At 50.2% G+C, this 22,652-nt stretch overlaps 1 protein-coding gene, 20 non-coding genes and 2 pseudogenes across 21 annotated transcripts in view; 20 read left to right on the top strand and 3 right to left on the bottom strand.

Annotated features, from left to right (window-relative positions):
- LOC120925335 lies at positions 1-132 on the top strand (annotated as a pseudogene).
- The window catches only part of LOC120941673, a 23,097-nt gene extending 1,971 nt beyond the window's left edge, over positions 1-21,126 (bottom strand). Inside the window, exons 1-2 of the mRNA XM_040355245.1 lie at positions 20,262-21,126; positions 18,586-19,553 (exon numbers count right to left, since the gene is read on the bottom strand). Of these exons, the coding sequence (XP_040211179.1) occupies positions 18,586-19,553; positions 20,262-21,033 (1,740 nt within the window). The 5' untranslated portion in view covers positions 21,034-21,126. The remainder of the gene's footprint in view (positions 1-18,585; positions 19,554-20,261) is intronic.
- LOC120925314 lies at positions 580-720 on the top strand. The gene has a single exon (XR_005746600.1). It is a non-coding gene; the product is annotated as a U4 spliceosomal RNA (small nuclear RNA).
- On the top strand, positions 1,168-1,308 carry LOC120925313. The gene has a single exon (XR_005746599.1). It is a non-coding gene; the product is annotated as a U4 spliceosomal RNA (small nuclear RNA).
- LOC120925312 lies at positions 1,756-1,896 on the top strand. The gene has a single exon (XR_005746598.1). It is a non-coding gene; the product is annotated as a U4 spliceosomal RNA (small nuclear RNA).
- On the top strand, positions 2,344-2,484 carry LOC120925311. The gene has a single exon (XR_005746597.1). It is a non-coding gene; the product is annotated as a U4 spliceosomal RNA (small nuclear RNA).
- On the top strand, positions 2,932-3,072 carry LOC120925310. Its single transcript, XR_005746596.1, has one exon. It is a non-coding gene; the product is annotated as a U4 spliceosomal RNA (small nuclear RNA).
- LOC120925309 lies at positions 3,520-3,660 on the top strand. Its single transcript, XR_005746595.1, has one exon. It is a non-coding gene; the product is annotated as a U4 spliceosomal RNA (small nuclear RNA).
- LOC120925308 lies at positions 4,108-4,248 on the top strand. Its single transcript, XR_005746594.1, has one exon. It is a non-coding gene; the product is annotated as a U4 spliceosomal RNA (small nuclear RNA).
- LOC120925307 lies at positions 4,696-4,836 on the top strand. Its single transcript, XR_005746593.1, has one exon. It is a non-coding gene; the product is annotated as a U4 spliceosomal RNA (small nuclear RNA).
- On the top strand, positions 5,284-5,424 carry LOC120925306. Its single transcript, XR_005746592.1, has one exon. It is a non-coding gene; the product is annotated as a U4 spliceosomal RNA (small nuclear RNA).
- On the top strand, positions 5,872-6,012 carry LOC120925305. The gene has a single exon (XR_005746591.1). It is a non-coding gene; the product is annotated as a U4 spliceosomal RNA (small nuclear RNA).
- On the top strand, positions 6,460-6,600 carry LOC120925304. Its single transcript, XR_005746590.1, has one exon. It is a non-coding gene; the product is annotated as a U4 spliceosomal RNA (small nuclear RNA).
- LOC120925303 lies at positions 7,048-7,188 on the top strand. The gene has a single exon (XR_005746589.1). It is a non-coding gene; the product is annotated as a U4 spliceosomal RNA (small nuclear RNA).
- Positions 7,636-7,777, top strand: LOC120925275. Its single transcript, XR_005746562.1, has one exon. It is a non-coding gene; the product is annotated as a U4 spliceosomal RNA (small nuclear RNA).
- Positions 8,225-8,365, top strand: LOC120925302. The gene has a single exon (XR_005746588.1). It is a non-coding gene; the product is annotated as a U4 spliceosomal RNA (small nuclear RNA).
- LOC120925336 lies at positions 11,043-11,182 on the top strand. Its single transcript, XR_005746620.1, has one exon. It is a non-coding gene; the product is annotated as a U4 spliceosomal RNA (small nuclear RNA).
- On the top strand, positions 11,630-11,770 carry LOC120925301. Its single transcript, XR_005746587.1, has one exon. It is a non-coding gene; the product is annotated as a U4 spliceosomal RNA (small nuclear RNA).
- LOC120925300 lies at positions 12,218-12,358 on the top strand. Its single transcript, XR_005746586.1, has one exon. It is a non-coding gene; the product is annotated as a U4 spliceosomal RNA (small nuclear RNA).
- Positions 12,806-12,946, top strand: LOC120925299. The gene has a single exon (XR_005746585.1). It is a non-coding gene; the product is annotated as a U4 spliceosomal RNA (small nuclear RNA).
- Positions 13,394-13,534, top strand: LOC120925274. The gene has a single exon (XR_005746561.1). It is a non-coding gene; the product is annotated as a U4 spliceosomal RNA (small nuclear RNA).
- On the bottom strand, positions 13,902-14,010 carry LOC120925358 (annotated as a pseudogene).
- LOC120925727 lies at positions 17,229-17,393 on the bottom strand. The gene has a single exon (XR_005746926.1). It is a non-coding gene; the product is annotated as a U1 spliceosomal RNA (small nuclear RNA).
- Positions 21,127-22,652: the final 1,526 nt, after the last annotated feature.

Genomic DNA, 22,652 nt, shown 5'->3' with positions numbered 1-22,652 from the left:
CAGTGGCAGTATTGTAGCCAATGAAGTTTCACTGAGGCGCGATTATTGCTAATTGAAAACTTTTACCAATACCCCGTCATGACGGCTTGAAATATAGCCGGCAATGACAATTTTTGACAGTCTCTATGGAGACTGCACTATCTGGTACAAGAATAGAATGACACAAGCAGATAGTCAGAAAGGGGAGGGGAGACAGAGGACAGAGCTGCAGATGATGGAGGCGCATACTGACTTTAGTGTCAGAGCTCAGCAGCAGCCCTGATATATCGGAGTCAGCATGGGGGCGGGAGTCAGCAGGCACGCGTAACAATCGGCTTCATCAGAATGATATAAGGCGCATGGCCATGGAATTGGGGGCAAATATATGCGTGGACCAATGCCATCAAACCGTTTTTTAGGCCGCATTGACCACCAACATTTATGATGATTAGTGTGTAAGAAATGTGTACATGTGCTATTTGTAATATGGAATATTTATAGGACAAGTAAGGTATAGAAATTAAAGCATTCCGGTGTGACTCCCCATGAGCTCGTGGCGATGTTCCTGCGGGAGGGTGTTCGCTGCTGCCATCTATTGGTAGCTTTGCGCAGTGGCAGTATTGTAGCCAATGAAGTTTCACTGAGGCGCGATTATTGCTAATTGAAAACTTTTACCAATACCCCGTCATGACGGCTTGAAATATAGCCGGCAATGACAATTTTTGACAGTCTCTATGGAGACTGCACTATCTGGTACAAGAATAGAATGACACAAGCAGATAGTCAGAAAGGGGAGGGGAGACAGAGGACAGAGCTGCAGATGATGGAGGCGCATACCGACTTTAGTGTCAGAGCTCAGCAGCAGCCCTGATATATCGGAGTCAGCATGGGGGCGGGAGTCAGCAGGCACGCGTAACAATCGGCTTCATCAGAATGATATAAGGCGCACGGCCATGGAATTGGGGGCAAATATATGCGTGGACCAATGCCATCAAACCGTTTTTTAGGCCGCATTGACCACCAACATTTATGATGATTAGTGTGTAAGAAATGTGTACATGTGCTATTTGTAATATGGAATATTTATAGGACAAGTAAGGTATAGAAATTAAAGCATTCCGCTGTGACTCCCCATGAGCTCGTGGCGATGTTCCTGCGGGAGGGTGTTCGCTGCTGCCATCTATTGGTAGCTTTGCGCAGTGGCAGTATTGTAGCCAATGAAGTTTCACTGAGGCGCGATTATTGCTAATTGAAAACTTTTACCAATACCCCGTCATGACGGCTTGAAATATAGCCGGCAATGACAATTTTTGACAGTCTCTATGGAGACTGCACTATCTGGTACAAGAATAGAATGACACAAGCAGATAGTCAGAAAGGGGAGGGGAGACAGAGGACAGAGCTGCAGATGATGGAGGCGCATACTGACTTTAGTGTCAGAGCTCAGCAGCAGCCCTGATATATCGGAGTCAGCATGGGGGCGGGAGTCAGCAGGCACGCGTAACAATCGGCTTCATCAGAATGATATAAGGCGCACGGCCATGGAATTGGGGGCAAATATATGCGTGGACCAATGCCATCAAACCGTTTTTTAGGCCGCATTGACCACCAACATTTATGATGATTAGTGTGTAAGAAATGTGTACATGTGCTATTTGTAATATGGAATATTTATAGGACAAGTAAGGTATAGAAATTAAAGCATTCCGGTGTGACTCCCCATGAGCTCGTGGCGATGTTCCTGCGGGAGGGTGTTCGCTGCTGCCATCTATTGGTAGCTTTGCGCAGTGGCAGTATTGTAGCCAATGAAGTTTCACTGAGGCGCGATTATTGCTAATTGAAAACTTTTACCAATACCCCGTCATGACGGCTTGAAATATAGCCGGCAATGACAATTTTTGACAGTCTCTATGGAGACTGCACTATCTGGTACAAGAATAGAATGACACAAGCAGATAGTCAGAAAGGGGAGGGGAGACAGAGGACAGAGCTGCAGATGATGGAGGCGCATACTGACTTTAGTGTCAGAGCTCAGCAGCAGCCCTGATATATCGGAGTCAGCATGGGGGCGGGAGTCAGCAGGCACGCGTAACAATCGGCTTCATCAGAATGATATAAGGCGCACGGCCATGGAATTGGGGGCAAATATATGCGTGGACCAATGCCATCAAACCGTTTTTTAGGCCGCATTGACCACCAACATTTATGATGATTAGTGTGTAAGAAATGTGTACATGTGCTATTTGTAATATGGAATATTTATAGGACAAGTAAGGTATAGAAATTAAAGCATTCCGGTGTGACTCCCCATGAGCTCGTGGCGATGTTCCTGCGGGAGGGTGTTCGCTGCTGCCATCTATTGGTAGCTTTGCGCAGTGGCAGTATTGTAGCCAATGAAGTTTCACTGAGGCGCGATTATTGCTAATTGAAAACTTTTACCAATACCCCGTCATGACGGCTTGAAATATAGCCGGCAATGACAATTTTTGACAGTCTCTATGGAGACTGCACTATCTGGTACAAGAATAGAATGACACAAGCAGATAGTCAGAAAGGGGAGGGGAGACAGAGGACAGAGCTGCAGATGATGGAGGCGCATACTGACTTTAGTGTCAGAGCTCAGCAGCAGCCCTGATATATCGGAGTCAGCATGGGGGCGGGAGTCAGCAGGCACGCGTAACAATCGGCTTCATCAGAATGATATAAGGCGCACGGCCATGGAATTGGGGGCAAATATATGCGTGGACCAATGCCATCAAACCGTTTTTTAGGCCGCATTGACCACCAACATTTATGATGATTAGTGTGTAAGAAATGTGTACATGTGCTATTTGTAATATGGAATATTTATAGGACAAGTAAGGTATAGAAATTAAAGCATTCCGGTGTGACTCCCCATGAGCTCGTGGCGATGTTCCTGCGGGAGGGTGTTCGCTGCTGCCATCTATTGGTAGCTTTGCGCAGTGGCAGTATTGTAGCCAATGAAGTTTCACTGAGGCGCGATTATTGCTAATTGAAAACTTTTACCAATACCCCGTCATGACGGCTTGAAATATAGCCGGCAATGACAATTTTTGACAGTCTCTATGGAGACTGCACTATCTGGTACAAGAATAGAATGACACAAGCAGATAGTCAGAAAGGGGAGGGGAGACAGAGGACAGAGCTGCAGATGATGGAGGCGCATACTGACTTTAGTGTCAGAGCTCAGCAGCAGCCCTGATATATCGGAGTCAGCATGGGGGCGGGAGTCAGCAGGCACGCGTAACAATCGGCTTCATCAGAATGATATAAGGCGCACGGCCATGGAATTGGGGGCAAATATATGCGTGGACCAATGCCATCAAACCGTTTTTTAGGCCGCATTGACCACCAACATTTATGATGATTAGTGTGTAAGAAATGTGTACATGTGCTATTTGTAATATGGAATATTTATAGGACAAGTAAGGTATAGAAATTAAAGCATTCCGGTGTGACTCCCCATGAGCTCGTGGCGATGTTCCTGCGGGAGGGTGTTCGCTGCTGCCATCTATTGGTAGCTTTGCGCAGTGGCAGTATTGTAGCCAATGAAGTTTCACTGAGGCGCGATTATTGCTAATTGAAAACTTTTACCAATACCCCGTCATGACGGCTTGAAATATAGCCGGCAATGACAATTTTTGACAGTCTCTATGGAGACTGCACTATCTGGTACAAGAATAGAATGACACAAGCAGATAGTCAGAAAGGGGAGGGGAGACAGAGGACAGAGCTGCAGATGATGGAGGCGCATACTGACTTTAGTGTCAGAGCTCAGCAGCAGCCCTGATATATCGGAGTCAGCATGGGGGCGGGAGTCAGCAGGCACGCGTAACAATCGGCTTCATCAGAATGATATAAGGCGCACGGCCATGGAATTGGGGGCAAATATATGCGTGGACCAATGCCATCAAACCGTTTTTTAGGCCGCATTGACCACCAACATTTATGATGATTAGTGTGTAAGAAATGTGTACATGTGCTATTTGTAATATGGAATATTTATAGGACAAGTAAGGTATAGAAATTAAAGCATTCCGGTGTGACTCCCCATGAGCTCGTGGCGATGTTCCTGCGGGAGGGTGTTCGCTGCTGCCATCTATTGGTAGCTTTGCGCAGTGGCAGTATTGTAGCCAATGAAGTTTCACTGAGGCGCGATTATTGCTAATTGAAAACTTTTACCAATACCCCGTCATGACGGCTTGAAATATAGCCGGCAATGACAATTTTTGACAGTCTCTATGGAGACTGCACTATCTGGTACAAGAATAGAATGACACAAGCAGATAGTCAGAAAGGGGAGGGGAGACAGAGGACAGAGCTGCAGATGATGGAGGCGCATACTGACTTTAGTGTCAGAGCTCAGCAGCAGCCCTGATATATCGGAGTCAGCATGGGGGCGGGAGTCAGCAGGCACGCGTAACAATCGGCTTCATCAGAATGATATAAGGCGCACGGCCATGGAATTGGGGGCAAATATATGCGTGGACCAATGCCATCAAACCGTTTTTTAGGCCGCATTGACCACCAACATTTATGATGATTAGTGTGTAAGAAATGTGTACATGTGCTATTTGTAATATGGAATATTTATAGGACAAGTAAGGTATAGAAATTAAAGCATTCCGGTGTGACTCCCCATGAGCTCGTGGCGATGTTCCTGCGGGAGGGTGTTCGCTGCTGCCATCTATTGGTAGCTTTGCGCAGTGGCAGTATTGTAGCCAATGAAGTTTCACTGAGGCGCGATTATTGCTAATTGAAAACTTTTACCAATACCCCGTCATGACGGCTTGAAATATAGCCGGCAATGACAATTTTTGACAGTCTCTATGGAGACTGCACTATCTGGTACAAGAATAGAATGACACAAGCAGATAGTCAGAAAGGGGAGGGGAGACAGAGGACAGAGCTGCAGATGATGGAGGCGCATACTGACTTTAGTGTCAGAGCTCAGCAGCAGCCCTGATATATCGGAGTCAGCATGGGGGCGGGAGTCAGCAGGCACGCGTAACAATCGGCTTCATCAGAATGATATAAGGCGCACGGCCATGGAATTGGGGGCAAATATATGCGTGGACCAATGCCATCAAACCGTTTTTTAGGCCGCATTGACCACCAACATTTATGATGATTAGTGTGTAAGAAATGTGTACATGTGCTATTTGTAATATGGAATATTTATAGGACAAGTAAGGTATAGAAATTAAAGCATTCCGGTGTGACTCCCCATGAGCTCGTGGCGATGTTCCTGCGGGAGGGTGTTCGCTGCTGCCATCTATTGGTAGCTTTGCGCAGTGGCAGTATTGTAGCCAATGAAGTTTCACTGAGGCGCGATTATTGCTAATTGAAAACTTTTACCAATACCCCGTCATGACGGCTTGAAATATAGCCGGCAATGACAATTTTTGACAGTCTCTATGGAGACTGCACTATCTGGTACAAGAATAGAATGACACAAGCAGATAGTCAGAAAGGGGAGGGGAGACAGAGGACAGAGCTGCAGATGATGGAGGCGCATACTGACTTTAGTGTCAGAGCTCAGCAGCAGCCCTGATATATCGGAGTCAGCATGGGGGCGGGAGTCAGCAGGCACGCGTAACAATCGGCTTCATCAGAATGATATAAGGCGCACGGCCATGGAATTGGGGGCAAATATATGCGTGGACCAATGCCATCAAACCGTTTTTTAGGCCGCATTGACCACCAACATTTATGATGATTAGTGTGTAAGAAATGTGTACATGTGCTATTTGTAATATGGAATATTTATAGGACAAGTAAGGTATAGAAATTAAAGCATTCCGGTGTGACTCCCCATGAGCTCGTGGCGATGTTCCTGCGGGAGGGTGTTCGCTGCTGCCATCTATTGGTAGCTTTGCGCAGTGGCAGTATTGTAGCCAATGAAGTTTCACTGAGGCGCGATTATTGCTAATTGAAAACTTTTACCAATACCCCGTCATGACGGCTTGAAATATAGCCGGCAATGACAATTTTTGACAGTCTCTATGGAGACTGCACTATCTGGTACAAGAATAGAATGACACAAGCAGATAGTCAGAAAGGGGAGGGGAGACAGAGGACAGAGCTGCAGATGATGGAGGCGCATACTGACTTTAGTGTCAGAGCTCAGCAGCAGCCCTGATATATCGGAGTCAGCATGGGGGCGGGAGTCAGCAGGCACGCGTAACAATCGGCTTCATCAGAATGATATAAGGCGCACGGCCATGGAATTGGGGGCAAATATATGCGTGGACCAATGCCATCAAACCGTTTTTTAGGCCGCATTGACCACCAACATTTATGATGATTAGTGTGTAAGAAATGTGTACATGTGCTATTTGTAATATGGAATATTTATAGGACAAGTAAGGTATAGAAATTAAAGCATTCCGGTGTGACTCCCCATGAGCTCGTGGCGATGTTCCTGCGGGAGGGTGTTCGCTGCTGCCATCTATTGGTAGCTTTGCGCAGTGGCAGTATTGTAGCCAATGAAGTTTCACTGAGGCGCGATTATTGCTAATTGAAAACTTTTACCAATACCCCGTCATGACGGCTTGAAATATAGCCGGCAATGACAATTTTTGACAGTCTCTATGGAGACTGCACTATCTGGTACAAGAATAGAATGACACAAGCAGATAGTCAGAAAGGGGAGGGGAGACAGAGGACAGAGCTGCAGATGATGGAGGCGCATACTGACTTTAGTGTCAGAGCTCAGCAGCAGCCCTGATATATCGGAGTCAGCATGGGGGCGGGAGTCAGCAGGCACGCGTAACAATCGGCTTCATCAGAATGATATAAGGCGCACGGCCATGGAATTGGGGGCAAATATATGCGTGGACCAATGCCATCAAACCGTTTTTTAGGCCGCATTGACCACCAACATTTATGATGATTAGTGTGTAAGAAATGTGTACATGTGCTATTTGTAATATGGAATATTTATAGGACAAGTAAGGTATAGAAATTAAAGCATTCCGGTGTGACTCCCCATGAGCTCGTGGCGATGTTCCTGCGGGAGGGTGTTCGCTGCTGCCATCTATTGGTAGCTTTGCGCAGTGGCAGTATTGTAGCCAATGAAGTTTCACTGAGGCGCGATTATTGCTAATTGAAAACTTTTACCAATACCCCGTCATGACGGCTTGAAATATAGCCGGCAATGACAATTTTTGACAGTCTCTATGGAGACTGCACTATCTGGTACAAGAATAGAATGACACAAGCAGATAGTCAGAAAGGGGAGGGGAGACAGAGGACAGAGCTGCAGATGATGGAGGCGCATACTGACTTTAGTGTCAGAGCTCAGCAGCAGCCCTGATATATCGGAGTCAGCATGGGGGCGGGAATCAGCAGGCACGCGTAACAATCGGCTTCATCAGAATGATATAAGGCGCACGGCCATGGAATTGGGGGCAAATATATGCGTGGACCAATGCCATCAAACCGTTTTTTAGGCCGCATTGACCACCAACATTTATGATGATTAGTGTGTAAGAAATGTGTACATGTGCTATTTGTAATATGGAATATTTATAGGACAAGTAAGGTATAGAAATTAAAGCATTCCGGTGTGACTCCCCATGAGCTCGTTGCGATGTTCCTGCGGGAGGGTGTTCGCTGCTGCCATCTATTGGTAGCTTTGCGCAGTGGCAGTATTGTAGCCAATGAAGTTTTTACTGAGGCGCGATTATTGCTAATTGAAAACTTTTACCAATACCCCGTCATGACGGCTTGAAATATAGCCGGCAATGACAATTTTTGACAGTCTCTATGGAGACTGCACTATCTGGTACAAGAATAGAATGACACAAGCAGATAGTCAGAAAGGGGAGGGGAGACAGAGGACAGAGCTGCAGATGATGGAGGCGCATACTGACTTTAGTGTCAGAGCTCAGCAGCAGCCCTGATATATCGGAGTCAGCATGGGGGCGGGAATCAGCAGGCACGCGTAACAATCGGCTTCATCAGAATGATATAAGGCGCACGGCCATGGAATTGGGGGCAAATATATGCGTGGACCAATGCCATCAAACCGTTTTTTAGGCCGCATTGACCACCAACATTTATGATGATTAGTGTGTAAGAAATGTGTACATGTGCTATTTGTAATATGGAATATTTATAGGACAAGTAAGGTATAGAAATTAAAGCATTCCGGTGTGACTCCCCATGAGCTCGTTGCGATGTTCCTGCGGGAGGGTGTTCGCTGCTGCCATCTATTGGTAGCTTTGCGCAGTGGCAGTATTGTAGCCAATGAAGTTTCACTGAGGCGCGATTATTGCTAATTGAAAACTTTTACCAATACCCCGTCATGACGGCTTGAAATATAGCCGGCAATGACAATTTTTGACAGTCTCTATGGAGACTGCACTATCTGGTACAAGAATAGAATGACACAAGCAGATAGTCAGAAAGGGGAGGGGAGACAGAGGACAGAGCTGCAGATGATGGAGGCGCATACTGACTTTAGTGTCAGAGCTCAGCAGCAGCCCTGATATATCGGAGTCAGCATGGGGGCGGGAATCAGCAGGCACGCGTAACAATCGGCTTCATCAGAATGATATAAGGCGCACGGCCATGGAATTGGGGGCAAATATATGCGTGGACCAATGCCATCAAACCGTTTTTTAGGCCGCATTGACCACCAACATTTATGATGATTAGTGTGTAAGAAATGTGTACATGTGCTATTTGTAATATGGAATATTTATAGGACAAGTAAGGTATAGAAATTAAAGCATTCCGGTGTGACTCCCCATGAGCTCGTTGCGATGTTCCTGCAGGAGGGTGTTCGCTGCTGCCATCTATTGGTAGCTTTGCGCAGTGGCAGTATTGTAGCCAGGGCCGGCGCTACCACTAGGCAGATTAGGCTGGCTTAACTATACTCTACTGGGAGGAGTGGGTGCCTGGAGCATGGCAATGTGCCTCGTCCTCTACCCGGCTGTCAAGCACCATGTGTGTGACTGCGCGGCAATCAGCAGCACCCTTGGGGAGGCGTGGGCGGCTGGGCATCCATCGCTATAATGGCAGTGAACAGCGAGGGGCCAGCCGACTTGAGCGCAGATAAGCCCGGGATTTGGGAGAAGAGCTCCACTGTGGCACCGCCTCCTCCTTGACCTCGTCCCCTGACCCCGCCTCCCCAGGAGACAAGCGGGCACAGCGTACCCCATGCTGCCTTCCAGAGCATGGACTGCTCCAAGTTCCTCTACATGCTCTGATGTGAGGACCGGAGCTGGAGGACAGACAGGCTCGCCGCTCACTGGGGGCACAGAGGACGGGCAGGACTGCTGAGCCTGCGGGAGCCACTGGAATTGGACGGATCGTGCAGGAGTCTGACATCATTGCATGGAAGGTACTGTCTGTCGTCAAACACACCTGCAGACAGAGACTGGGACAGAGGTGGGACTGCAGTGACAGGGCTAGGAGTCTCTTATCTCCCCCCAACTCCCCCTCCCTTTCTCAAGCCCCCTCCCCTCTTTCTAAGCCCCCCCTCTCAGTCCTCCCCTCTTGATCAGCCCCCTCCCTATACCCTCAGCCATCCCTATACCCTCAGCCATCCCTATACCCTCAGCCCTCCTTATACCTTCAGCCATCCCTATACTCTCAGCCATCCCTATACCCTCAGCCCTCCTTATACCCTCAGTCATCCCTATACCCTCAGCCCTCCTTATACCCTCAGCCCTCCTTATACCCTCAGCCATCCCTATACCCTCAGCCATCCCTATACCCTCAGCCCTCCTTATACCCTCAGTCATCCCTATACCCTCAGCCCTCCTTATACCCTCAGCCATCCCTATACCCTCAGCCATCCCTATACCCTCAGCCATCCCTATACCCTCAGCCATCCCTATACTCTCAGCCATCCCTATACCCTCAGCCATCCCTATACTCTCAGCCCTCCTTATACCCTCAGCCATCCCTATACCCTCAGCCATCCCTATACCCTCAGCCCTCCTTATACCCTCAGCCATCCCTATACCCTCAGCCATCCCTATACCCTCAGCCCTCCCTATACCCTCAGCCATCCCTATACTCTCAGCCATCCCTATACTCTCAGCCCTCCCTATACCCTCAGCCATCCCTATACCCTCAGCCATCCCTATACTCTCAGCCATCCCTATACCCTCAGCCCTCCTTATACCCTCAGCCCTCCCTATACCCTCAGCCATCCCTATACCCTCAGCCATCCCTATACCCTCAGCCATCCCTATACCCTCAGCCCTCCCTATACCCTCAGCCCTCCCTATACTCTCAGCCCTCCCTATACTCTCAGCCCTCCCTATACCCTCAGCCATCCCTATACTCTCAGCCATCCCTATACTCTCAGCCACCCCCCCTCCTTTCTCTCTCAGCCCCTTGTCTTTCAGCCATCCCCCCCTCTCTCAGCCCTCCCTATTTTCTCAACCCCCTCTCTCTCTAAGCCCCTCCCTTTCTCCTAGCCCTCCCTATTCTCTCAGTCCCCTCTCTCTAAGCCCCCTCCCTATTCTCTCAGCCCCCCCTTAGCCCACTTGTCTATCAACCCACCCATCTCTATCAGCCCCCTTCTCTTAGCCCTCCCTCCATTCTTAGCACTGCCTCTCTCAGCCCCCACTCTCCTAACACCCCCTCTCTCTCAGCCCCCTCTCCCAGCCCCCCTCTCCCTCTCTCTCAGCCCCCCTCTCCCTCTCTCTCAGCTCCCCTCTCCCTCAGCCCCCCTCTCCCTCCTACCTCTCTCTCAGCCCTCCCTCCCTCCTACCTACCTCTCTCTCTCAGCCCTCCCTCCAACCTACCTCTCTCATGCCCCCCACTCTCTCAACCCCTCTTCTCTCAAAGCCTCCCTCTCTTACAGCCGCCCTCTCAGTCCCCCTCTCTCTTAGCCCCCCTCTCCCCTCCTCCCCAATTAGCTGGTCGTGCCTAGGGCACAAAATTGGCTAGCACTGGCCCTTGTCAGGTAGGTCAGTATATGTGTCAAGTCACATGTGTTACAAGGGCAAAGGGGGTGGAGTCAGGGGCAGAGCCAAAGTGGGGGGCGGCAAAATGAGGTTTCGCCTAGGGTGTCAAAAATCCTTGCACCAGCCCTGATTGTAGCCAATGAAGTTTCACTGAGGCGCGATTATTGCTAATTGAAAACTTTTACCAATACCCCGTCATGACGGCTTGAAATATAGCCGGCAATGACAATTTTTGACAGTCTCTATGGAGACTGCACTATCTGGTACAAGAATAGAATGACACAAGCAGATAGTCAGAAAGGGGAGGGGAGACAGAGGACAGAGCTGCAGATGATGGAGGCGCATACTGACTTTAGTGTCAGAGCTCAGCAGCAGCCCTGATATATCGGAGTCAGCATGGGGGCGGGAATCAGCAGGCACGCGTAACAATCGGCTTCATCAGAATGATATAAGGCGCACGGCCATGGAATTGGGGGCAAATATATGCGTGGACCAATGCCATCAAACAGTTTTTTAGGCCGTATTGACCACCAACATTTATGATGATTAGTGTGTAAGAAATGTGTACATGTGCTATTTGTAATATGGAATATTTATAGGACAAGTAAGGTATAGAAATTAAAGCATTCCGGTGTGACTCCCCATGAGCTCGTTGCGATGTTCCTGCGGGAGGGTGTTCGCTGCTGCCATCTATTGGTAGCTTTGCGCAGTGGCAGTATTGTAGCCAATGAAGTTTCACTGAGGCGCGATTATTGCTAATTGAAAACTTTTACCAATACCCCGTCATGACGGCTTGAAATATAGCCGGCAATGACAATTTTTGACAGTCTCTATGGAGACTGCACTATCTGGTACAAGAATAGAATGACACAAGCAGATAGTCAGAAAGGGGAGGGGAGACAGAGGACAGAGCTGCAGATGATGGAGGCGCATACTGACTTTAGTGTCAGAGCTCAGCAGCAGCCCTGATATATCGGAGTCAGCATGGGGGCGGGAATCAGCAGGCACGCGTAACAATCGGCTTCATCAGAATGATATAAGGCGCACGGCCATGGAATTGGGGGCAAATATATGCGTGGACCAATGCCATCAAACCGTTTTTTAGGCCGCATTGACCACCAACATTTATGATGATTAGTGTGTAAGAAATGTGTACATGTGCTATTTGTAATATGGAATATTTATAGGACAAGTAAGGTATAGAAATTAAAGCATTCCGGTGTGACTCCCCATGAGCTCGTTGCGATGTTCCTGCGGGAGGGTGTTCGCTGCTGCCATCTATTGGTAGCTTTGCGCAGTGGCAGTATTGTAGCCAATGAAGTTTCACTGAGGCGCGATTATTGCTAATTGAAAACTTTTACCAATACCCCGTCATGACGGCTTGAAATATAGCCGGCAATGACAATTTTTGACAGTCTCTATGGAGACTGCACTATCTGGTACAAGAATAGAATGACACAAGCAGATAGTCAGAAAGGGGAGGGGAGACAGAGGACAGAGCTGCAGATGATGGAGGCGCATACTGACTTTAGTGTCAGAGCTCAGCAGCAGCCCTGATATATCGGAGTCAGCATGGGGGCGGGAATCAGCAGGCACGCGTAACAATCGGCTTCATCAGAATGATATAAGGCGCACGGCCATGGAATTGGGGGCAAATATATGCGTGGACCAATGCCATCAAACCGTTTTTTAGGCCGCATTGACCACCAACATTTATGATGATTAGTGTGTAAGAAATGTGTACATGTGCTATTTGTAATATGGAATATTTATAGGACAAGTAAGGTATAGAAATTAAAGCATTCCGGTGTGACTCCCCATGAGCTCGTTGCGATGTTCCTGCGGGAGGGTGTTCGCTGCTGCCATCTATTGGTAGCTTTGCGCAGTGGCAGTATTGTAGCCAATGAAGTTTCACTGAGGCGCGATTATTGCTAATTGAAAACTTTTACCAATACCCCGTCATGACGGCTTGAAATATAGCCGGCAATGACAATTTTTGACAGTCTCTATGGAGACTGCACTATCTGGTACAAGAATAGAATGACACAAGCAGATAGTCAGAAAGGGGAGGGGAGACAGAGGACAGAGCTGCAGATGATGGAGGCGCATACTGACTTTAGTGTCAGAGCTCAGCAGCAGCCCTGATATATCGGAGTCAGCATGGGGGCGGGAGTCAGCAGGCACGCGTAACAATCGGCTTCATCAGAATGATATAAGGCGCACGGCCATGGAATTGGGGGCAAATATATGCGTGGACCAATGCCATCAAACCGTTTTTTAGGCCGCATTGACCACCAACATTTATGATGATTAGTGTGTAAGAAATGTGTACATGTGCTATTTGTAATATGGAATATTTATAGGACAAGTAAGGTATAGAAATTAAAGCATTCCGGTGTGACTCCCCATGAGCTCGTTGCGATGTTCCTGCGGGAGGGTGTTCGCTGCTGCCATCTATTGGTAGCTTTGCGCAGTGGCAGTATTGTAGCCAATGAAGTTTCACTGAGGCGCGATTATTGCTAATTGAAAACTTTTACCAATACCCCGTCATGACGGCTTGAAATATAGCCGTCAATGACAATTTTTGACAGTCTCTATGGAGACTGCACTATCTGGTACAAGAATAGAATGACACAAGCAGATAGTCAGAAAGGGGAGGGGAGACAGAGGACAGAGCTGCAGATGATGGAGGCGCATACTGACTTTAGTGTCAGAGCTCAGCAGCAGCCCTGATATATCGGAGTCAGCATGGGGGCGGGAATCAGCAGGCACGCGTAACAATCGGCTTCATCAGAATGATATAAGGCGCACGGCCATGGAATTGGGGGCAAATATATGCGTGGACCAATGCCATCAAACCGTTTTTTAGGCCGCATTGACCACCACCACCACCAACAACAACAACATTAACGCCGTCTATGTGCCTTTCCCAATCGAAGGAACTCAAGCTATTTTTCACCATATTAAGGAAGCCCAGCATTAGCCAGGCATCAAAAAATTCACCGAAACTCATGATTGTTCCTCTCCACGGAAATCTTTAGTAAAAGGCGAAAGATTTTTTTTTTGAAAAGCCTATGGCGTGTGAACACACCCAAAATACTCCACCCGGTGCAGAAAAAATGTGCACACACATAAAGAGTGTTCACAAAAACGTGCAGACGGGTGCAACGTCAAGTGGTCCTCCTGTGAAGAGGGACCCAAACCCTGATCCCCCGGGGCGTTAGGCTCCAGACGGGGACTGAGGTACTGTGGTCCGAGCAACCGAAGCCGACACGGACCCAACTTCCTCGGAGGGACTGCCGAAACAGAACCCTCCCAGTACTAGGTGGGGCTCCCCCGAAGGGAGACCCCATGAGAGCAGGCGAACTAAGCCAGAAGGCCATGTCCACCCACTCACAAGACGTTCAGGGCTGGCCCGAGGACCCGCACCCTACTAATCACACAGTGACAAAACGTGCACAACAAAAAAAGACAAAAAAGTGACAAACACAGGCTTAAATAAAATAAAGTGGGGGAAGGGATAGTGGAGAGGAGAGTGAAAGAAGTGGCCATTGTGGTGAAACAATGACCAGGCCCTCCGGCCAGGAATAAAAAATTCCTCCGGTCCTAGCCAAAAGGCCCAGCCCAGGAGGCAGGTGCTAAAAAAAAAGCGTGTATCTGGTGCAGTGACCATGGTATCTTAAATCAATGTGTCCCTCACACACAGTGATCTTCAGATACCCCTGGACTGCCACTTCAGGGGCACATGCACCATAGGCTTTTCGTTCCATATCCGACCCCCCGACCGGGCAGTGCAGCCCTCCAGCCAACCCGGCGGATTTGCTCGGTCCTACCCCGTCGTACCCCAGGGCATTACCGGCTCCTCCAACCAGATCGCTGACAGAGATAGCACTTACACCAGCCAGCCAGAAGGCCAGACTAGAACTCGGCAAAAAGACCAAGACCAAGCACAGCACCCATCCTCACCAGGAGCACCCTTCCAGATGGCTCAGACTTAACCATGGGCCGGCCCCCAGTATTCTGTCGGGCAGCACAGCGTAGTCCCTGCTGAAACCATCCTTCCAGGTGCAATGACATCATTGGATTGCATCCACCCTCCCCATGTAGGAGGTGCTTCAGCGCTCCGCTGACACCTGATAAGGACAGATACCACACCCAGTCCCAGCCAAAAGGCCGAGAAGCGGCAGGGAAGACAACCACGATCAGCACGGCCTAGAATGTGCAATAGCCGTGCCTCGCCCTGGGAGAACCACCTTTTTTTTTTTTTTTGAAAAGCCTATGGCGTGTGAACACACCCAAAAAACTCCACCCGGTGCAGAAAAAATGTGCACACACATAAAGAGTGTTCACAAAAACGTGCAGACGGGTGCAACATCAAGTGGTCCTCCTGTGAAGAGGGACCCAAACCCTGATCCCCCGGGGCGTTAGGCTCCAGACGGGGACTGAGGTACTGTGGTCCGAGCAACCGAAGCCGACACGGACCCAACTTCCTCGGAGGGACTGCCGAAACAGGACCCTCCCAGTACTAGGTGGGGCTCCCCCGAAGGGAGACCCCATGAGAGCAGGCGAACTAAGCCAAAAGGCCATGTCCACCCACTCCCAAGACATTCAGGGCTGGCCCGAGGACCCGCACCCTACTAATCACACAGTGACAAAACGTGCACAACAAAAAAAAGACAAAAAAGTGACAAACATAGGCTTAAATAAAATAAAGTGGGGAAAGGGATAGTGGAGAGGAGAGTGAAAGAAGTGGCCATTGTGGTGAAACAATGACCAGGCCCTCCGGCCAGGAATAAAAAATTCCTCCGGTCCTAGCCAAAAGGCCCGGCCCAGGAGGCAGGTGCTAAAAAAAAAGCGTGTATCTGGTGCAGTGACCGTGGTATCTTAAATCAATGTGTCCCTCACACACAGTGATCTTCAGATACCCCTGGACTGCCACTCCAGGGGCACATGCACCATAGGCTTTTCGTTCCATATCTGACCCCCCGACCGGCCAGTGCAGCCCTCCACCCCTGCCAGCTAGAGAGCTGACAGAGATAGCACTTACACCAGCCAGCCAGAAGACCAGATTAGAACTCGGCAAAAAGACCAAGACTAAGTGCAGTACCCATCCTCACCAGGAGCACCCTTCCAGATGGCTCAGACTCAACCATGGGCCGGCCCCCAGTATTCTGTCGGGCAGTACAGCGTAGTCCCTGCTGAAACCATCCTTCCAGGTGCAATGACGTCATTGGATTGCATCCACCCTCCCCATGTAGGAGGTGCTTCAGCGCTCCGCTGACAACTGATAAGGACAGATACCACACCCAGTCCCAGCCAAAAGGCCGAGAAGCGGCAGGGAAGACAACCACGATCAGCACGGCCTAGAGTGTGCAATAGCCGTGCCTCGCCCTGGGAGAACCACCTTTTTCTTTTTTTTTAAAAGCCTGTGGCGTGCAAAACACAACCCAAAAACTCCACCCGGTGCAGGGAAAAATGTGCACACACATAAAGAGTGACATCACAAAAAACTGCGACGGGTGCATACGTCAGTGGTCCTCCGAAAAGGACCCGTCTCTGATCCCCCGGGGCGTTAGGCTCCTGGCAGGGAAAAGAGTAAACTGTGGTCCATACAGCCGAAGCCATATGGACCCATCTTGGTCCAAGCAGCCGAAGCCACAAGGACCCAACATCCTCGGAGGGACTGCCGAAACAGAACCCTCCTCGGTGAGGCTCCCCCGAAGGGAGACCCCATGAGAGCCGGTGAACCTAACCAGAAGGCCGAGTCCACCAACTCCCAAGACTTTCAGAGACCGGCCCGAGGACCAGCACCCTACTCGCCACACATAAAGTGCAAGCACCAACAAAAAGAGTGACAAACAAAACAACACACGGGGAAAAATAATAAAAGAAAGTGGGGAAAAGGAAGATGGGAAGGTGAGGAAAGTGACCAATGTGAAATACATTGGCCGGCCCTCCGGCCAGGATAAAAATTCCACTGGTCCTAGCCAAAAGGCCCGGCCCAAGCGGCAGGTGTGAAAAGTGTGTTGTGGAGATCAGTGACCTGAAGGTGCCACACGATGAGTGCCCCTCAAACACTCGTGCAATGTATGGCACCCCTGGACTGCCACTCCAGGGGCACAATCTCCACGGGCTTTTCAACGGTCCCTAGCCCCCGGTCCGGACCGGCAGCACCCTTCCCAGCCAGGAAGGTGGGAGAAGAGGTTGGGGAGAGCCCACTGACGCAGACTCTACCCACAACCCCTATCTCTCCCACCTAATCACATTCTGGAAGTACTACCCGCTCCATCCCGGTTAAAGGAAAAGCAAGGGTTCCCTCCAGAACAACTGACTGGGGCAGTTACCACCAAATCCAGGCCAACGGCCAGGGACCCGGCCTCTTGGCTTCGACCTCATGCCTCTCTGTCCAGCCCTGGGAGAACCACCTTCTTGATCATGGTGTCTCCCCTGCCAGGTAAGTATGAGTTGGAATCGTCACTCTAGCACCCCCCGGTCAGGGGAACATCTCTTCCTGGTTATGGAGGGGCTTTCTGGGTGCTTGCTGGCTGGTCAACTAGCCTCAATCAGAGCTATTCCACGCTCGTCGCCGCCGCCACTTTTGAACAGGAAACTGCCTGTACCTGGGGAGGAGGCCTCTGAAATGTCTTCAGGATGCCAGGGCTATCAGACAGTCTTCCCGGACGACACTGCAGCAGCACATATATTTGCATAGAGGGGCGGAAATTGGGGGCAAATATATGCGTGGACCAATGCCATCAAACCGTTTTTTAGGCTGCATTGATCACCAACAACAACAACATTAACGCCGTCTATGTGCCTTTCCCAATCGAAGGAACTCAAGCTATTTTTCACCATATTAAGGAAGCCCAGCATTAGCCAGGCATCAAAAAATTCACCGAAACTCATGGTTGTTCCTCTCCACGGAAATCTTTAGTAAAAGGCAATATTTAAGTTTATTTTGCAAAGCAAATATACAAAAATCAAATACTTTCAACAGGGTACATTCTCTGTACTGCGACGCAGCGCATAAATACACTACATATCAATACAGTTGCAAGCATACAATTAAATTACATTCATTCAACCCATTCTGCGGTATGATGCCTGATGTGTTGCGCAGAGTTGTGAAACCCTGAAACATCACATCGTGCATGACGCCGCATTACCCTGAAAACAGTAGTTCAAAAAAAGCGTGCCAAGAAATGTCAATGTCAGGGGGAAGGGGAAATCTTCAGACGTCCTCTTCCTCCTTAAAGTCCATCAAGGTATAGTCTCTCAGCAGACTGAAGGTCAGTCTGCGACAGTCCTCGATGGACATCCTCTGCCGGTGGTGTACGCGGCGGTTCCTGGCGTACCATAAAGCGTCTTTAAAGCAACACAGCACCCGCCAGGCACTGTCAATGTCCTCCTGTGAATGAGTTCCACAGAAGAGTCAGTTTAACACACCAAAGTGTGTAATAGCAGTCTGTGGTACAAAGTCTTTAAGTTCAGGTTCCAAGGCCGTCAACAGGCCCTGTGCAAAGGGGCACTCCCAGAAAACATGATATGATGTTTCCTCCTGGATGATGCAAAAGGGGCAGTGCCTGTATCTGCACAGGTTTCTGGCATGCAAGAATGTTCTGAGTAACAATCCCCCTTGGATTGCCATCCATGCCTGATCTTTGTGCCTGTTGGTGAGTCTCTTTGAAGAAACATTCCTCCAGACCACTTTGCAAGTGGCTGAAGGGAGGCCTGGAATCGACTCCAAGATGTCCGATGCTCTGATCAACTTGTTGATAGTTTTTGGCTTCCACAAGTCGGGCTTAACTCCATGCAGTCCCAGCTCCTTGATGAACTTGAAAGTATCCAAGTAATACCATGGAGCATCCCAGTTGTAGGGGATGGAACTGTCCCATTTGTCCCATCCAAGAGACTTCCAAAGAGGCAGGAGGAAAAAACGGGACATGGAGTTACCGCCAGAGTCCACAGTTCTGTCAACCAAAGTCCTGCGGATGCAGTTACAGGCAAAGAACACCCTCAGTAATATGGCGATGTCGGGCACGCCCTTACCGCCCTTGAGAGGTTCCTTGAACATAACAGTCCGCTTTACTCTGTCCATTTTGGAGTCCCAGATGAAGTGAAACACCGCCCTGGTGATGGCCTTGCAGGTGTTGTCCCGGGGGGGCCAGGCCTGGGCTAAGTACTGCAACACAGGGAGAATCTCGCTGCGGAGTACCAGTGTTTTCCCTTCGATGGTAAGTTTTCTGTTGCTCCAAAGTCCAAACTTCTGTCTCATCTTAGCTAGTCTTTCCTCCCAGGACTTCAGGGCTGCGCCCTCCGCTCCAAACCAGACTCCAAGAATTTTGATGAAATCCGCTTTGAGGCTGAACGGTATGGGTGCAGAAGAAGGCAGGAACCACTTTCCGAAGAGCATGACTTCCGACTTCCCGCAGTTGACCTTTGCCCCTGAAGCTTGGCCGAAGTCCTCGCACGTCTGGACGAGTGTGTCGATGGAGCGCTGGTCGGCACAGAACACCGTCACGTCATCCATGTAGAGCGAGCACTTGACCTCCCGTCTTTCCGGTCCTGGTGCGGTAATCCCTCTGATCTCTGGGTTCCGTCTGATGCTTTGGGCGAATAGCTCTATACAGCAAACAAAAAGCAGAGGTGAGAGAGGGCAGCCTTGTCTGACCCCCGAGAGAACCTCAAAGGGGTCAGTTTTCCAACCATTTACCAGCACCAAACTACAAATGTCTTTATACATTACATTCACATACGAACAAAACAGTTCCCCAAGACCAAGCCTGCGCAGGGTTCTGCACATGAACTCATGGGAGACACGGTCAAAGGCCTTCTCCTGGTCAAGACTGACCAGGGCCGCATGCACACGGCGGTCCTGGATGTACTGGACCGTGTCCCTGACAAGCACGAGGCTGTCTGCAATCCTTCTGCCAGGAATGCCACAAGTTTGATCCGGGTGGATGATCTGTCCGATGACAGATTTCAGCCTGTTGGCCAAAACCTTGGCGAGGATTTTGTAGTCCACGTTCAAAAGAGAGATCGGACGCCAATGTTTCAGGTCCGATCTCTCCCCTTTGCGCTTATACAAAATCGTGATCATCCCCTCTCTCAGTGAAGGAGGCATTCTACCCTCCACCACCATCTCCTCGTACAGCTCGAGCAGGTCCGGGCCCACGAGGTCCCACAGGGCTACATAGAGCTCAACTGGGAGACCATCGCAACCCGGGGTCCTGCCCCGCCTAAAGGATTTAGCGGCAGAGTGCAGCTCCTCCAACACCAGGGGGGCGTTGACGGTCGATGAACCTGCAGGATCTATTTGGTTAGTGATACCTGACAGGAACCTGTCGGCTGCCTCCGAGTCCGTTTCTTTCGGGGAGTAGAGGTTGCTGTAGTAGTCTTCAACTACTTGCATTACAGCCTCCTTCCCCTTCTGGAGAGTTCCGGTCTCGTCACGCAGTTCAGACAAGGGAGTGTGTCCTGAATGGAGTTTCCTGAAAAAGAAAGCGTTACACTTCTCACCTTTCTCAAGATTCTCCACCTTGGCACGGAAGACAATGTGCCTGGATTCTTCCTCAAAGTACCCTTTCAGGCTCTTCTTGGTGTCCTCCAGATCCTGCCTAACGTCCCAGCCGCAGTGGTGAAGGTCCTGCAGGGACTGCAACTCACGTTGCAGTCTCCTGAGTTCCTTCTTCCTTGCACACACTTGCTGGCGTCCCATTGCCTGAAAGAAGCTGCGCAGCTTAACTTTCACAACCTCCCACCAATCACTTACCATTCCGAAGAATCTCTTTTCCTCCGTCCAAGAGGCATAGGCCTCCCGGAGTTCCCCCATCAATTCCTCATTTTCCAGCAGGGTGGTATTCAGCTTCCAGGAACCTGGTCCGTGAGCAAAGCTCTCGCCCAGTTCACCCCGAAAGTGAATGGCCCTGTGGTCAGAGAAAAAGCAGGGGATCATGAAGAACTCACGATGCTTGACTGCTCTTGAAGTGAGCACAAAGTCAATCCTGGAACGCACAGATCCATCGGGTCGGCACCATGAATAATTCACGGTACCTTGCCCTATGGATCCCACGGCGTCCCGTAAGGATGCCTCCGAGATCATCTCCTTGAGCAGTTTAGAAGTAGCATCAAGTTTTGCGTATATGCTAGAACTGCGCCCATCCTCCTCTATCGGACAGTTAAAATCACCGCCGATCACTACTGCTCTGGTGGTGACAAGTTGCGTACGCAGGATCTGGAAAAGTTCCAGGCGCGCATTCGTATCTGGGGGGGCGTACACGTTGATGAGCCTAATTGGCTCTCCCGCCCATGAGCCATCTATGACCAAAAGATGGCCACAGACAAGCTCATGGATGGAGTCAACCGTGAAGCGTCCCCCCCTGATAAGAATGGCTACCCCTGCATTCCTGCAATTGCCACCCCCGGACCAGTAGGAGGGACCGAGGGTCCACTGAGAGGTCAGATGACTGTACCTTCTCAAAGGAGGAAGACCGCACTCCTGAAGCATGTAAACATCACTCTGATGAGTCGAAAGAAAAGTCAGCGCCGCTTGCCTTCTAGAGGTATCCTTGATACTCCTCACATTAATGGAAAAGATTGAGATCCCAGCCATAATGAAAAAGGGGTATGAGGTCTAGTTAGCAAGGGGCCAAACTTACCTCCCCGAAGGGGGCGGGTGGCTCCTCCATCTCCACAGCTGCCTGTTCTGGGTTCTGGGTTAGGCCCAGTTCCTCCAGGACTTCCTCAACTATCTCACTGAAGTTGGCGGTGAGGATAGGCACAGTGTCGGCCATAATCTCCTCCTCGCCTTCCTCACCTGCAGACTCCAGGTCCTCCACTACTTGCCCTGGTCCAGCGCTTTCGTGCTGGACCCCATTGGGCCGTTTGGTGGAGGTGGCGGGTTGTTCTGCCAATGGGCTCACAGTCTTCCGTTTCCGGCCTCCTGTTTGGCCACTGGCAGGGGTGGAAGGGGGGAGGGCGGGGAAGTCCTCCATATAGGACAGGTCTGGGGTGGGCGGTGGGGCAGGAAGGGTCTCCTCTGAGCCAGAAGGGGTGGGTGGGGGTGTGCCAGAGGAGGGGACAGAGGAGGGGACGGGGACAGAGGCAGGGACGGGGACAGGGGCAGGGACGGGGACGGGGACGGGGGCTGGGGCAGGGGTATACTTACCTGTGGCCTTCCGAGGCTCTTTTGGTTTGCTTTCGGGTGGCTTCTTCCCAGAGCTGGAGGCTGGTTTACCCTGGATCAGGGCTCCAGCATAGGTCCTGGTCCTTTGGGGGCAGTGTCTGAAGGTGTGCTCTGGCAATCCGCAGAGGTTGCAGGCTTTGGGCCTAGGACAGTCCTTGGTCTCGTGGCCTGTAACCCGACAGATCCTGCAAGCAAGTTCTGTACACTCCTTTCCCATGTGTCCGGAACGGCCACATCTGTTGCAGTTGTAGGGTATCCCGGAGTAGAAGAGGTGTCCTGCAGATGATCCTAGCGAGAAGCACGCCTGCAGGTGCTGTAAGTCCCCCGAACGGTCTTTCCTGAGCTTGCATAGCACAGACCACTTCCCTATCCAGAAGCCGTTGAAATCAAGGATTCGGACTGGGTCCTTTACCACGGTGCAAAACCTCTGTAGGTAGGTGGTTATGTCTCTGCTTTGGGTATGGGGGTTCCGCATGGCCACCGTCACCCACTTCTCGTCCTGTGTTATAGGGCAGTTCGCAACGAACTTCCGAAAA

This window comes from Rana temporaria, chromosome 1, assembly GCF_905171775.1.
Source record: "Rana temporaria chromosome 1, aRanTem1.1, whole genome shotgun sequence".
Taxonomy (NCBI): Eukaryota; Metazoa; Chordata; class Amphibia; order Anura; family Ranidae; genus Rana; species Rana temporaria.
This window is presented reverse-complemented; position numbering and strand designations above follow the sequence as displayed.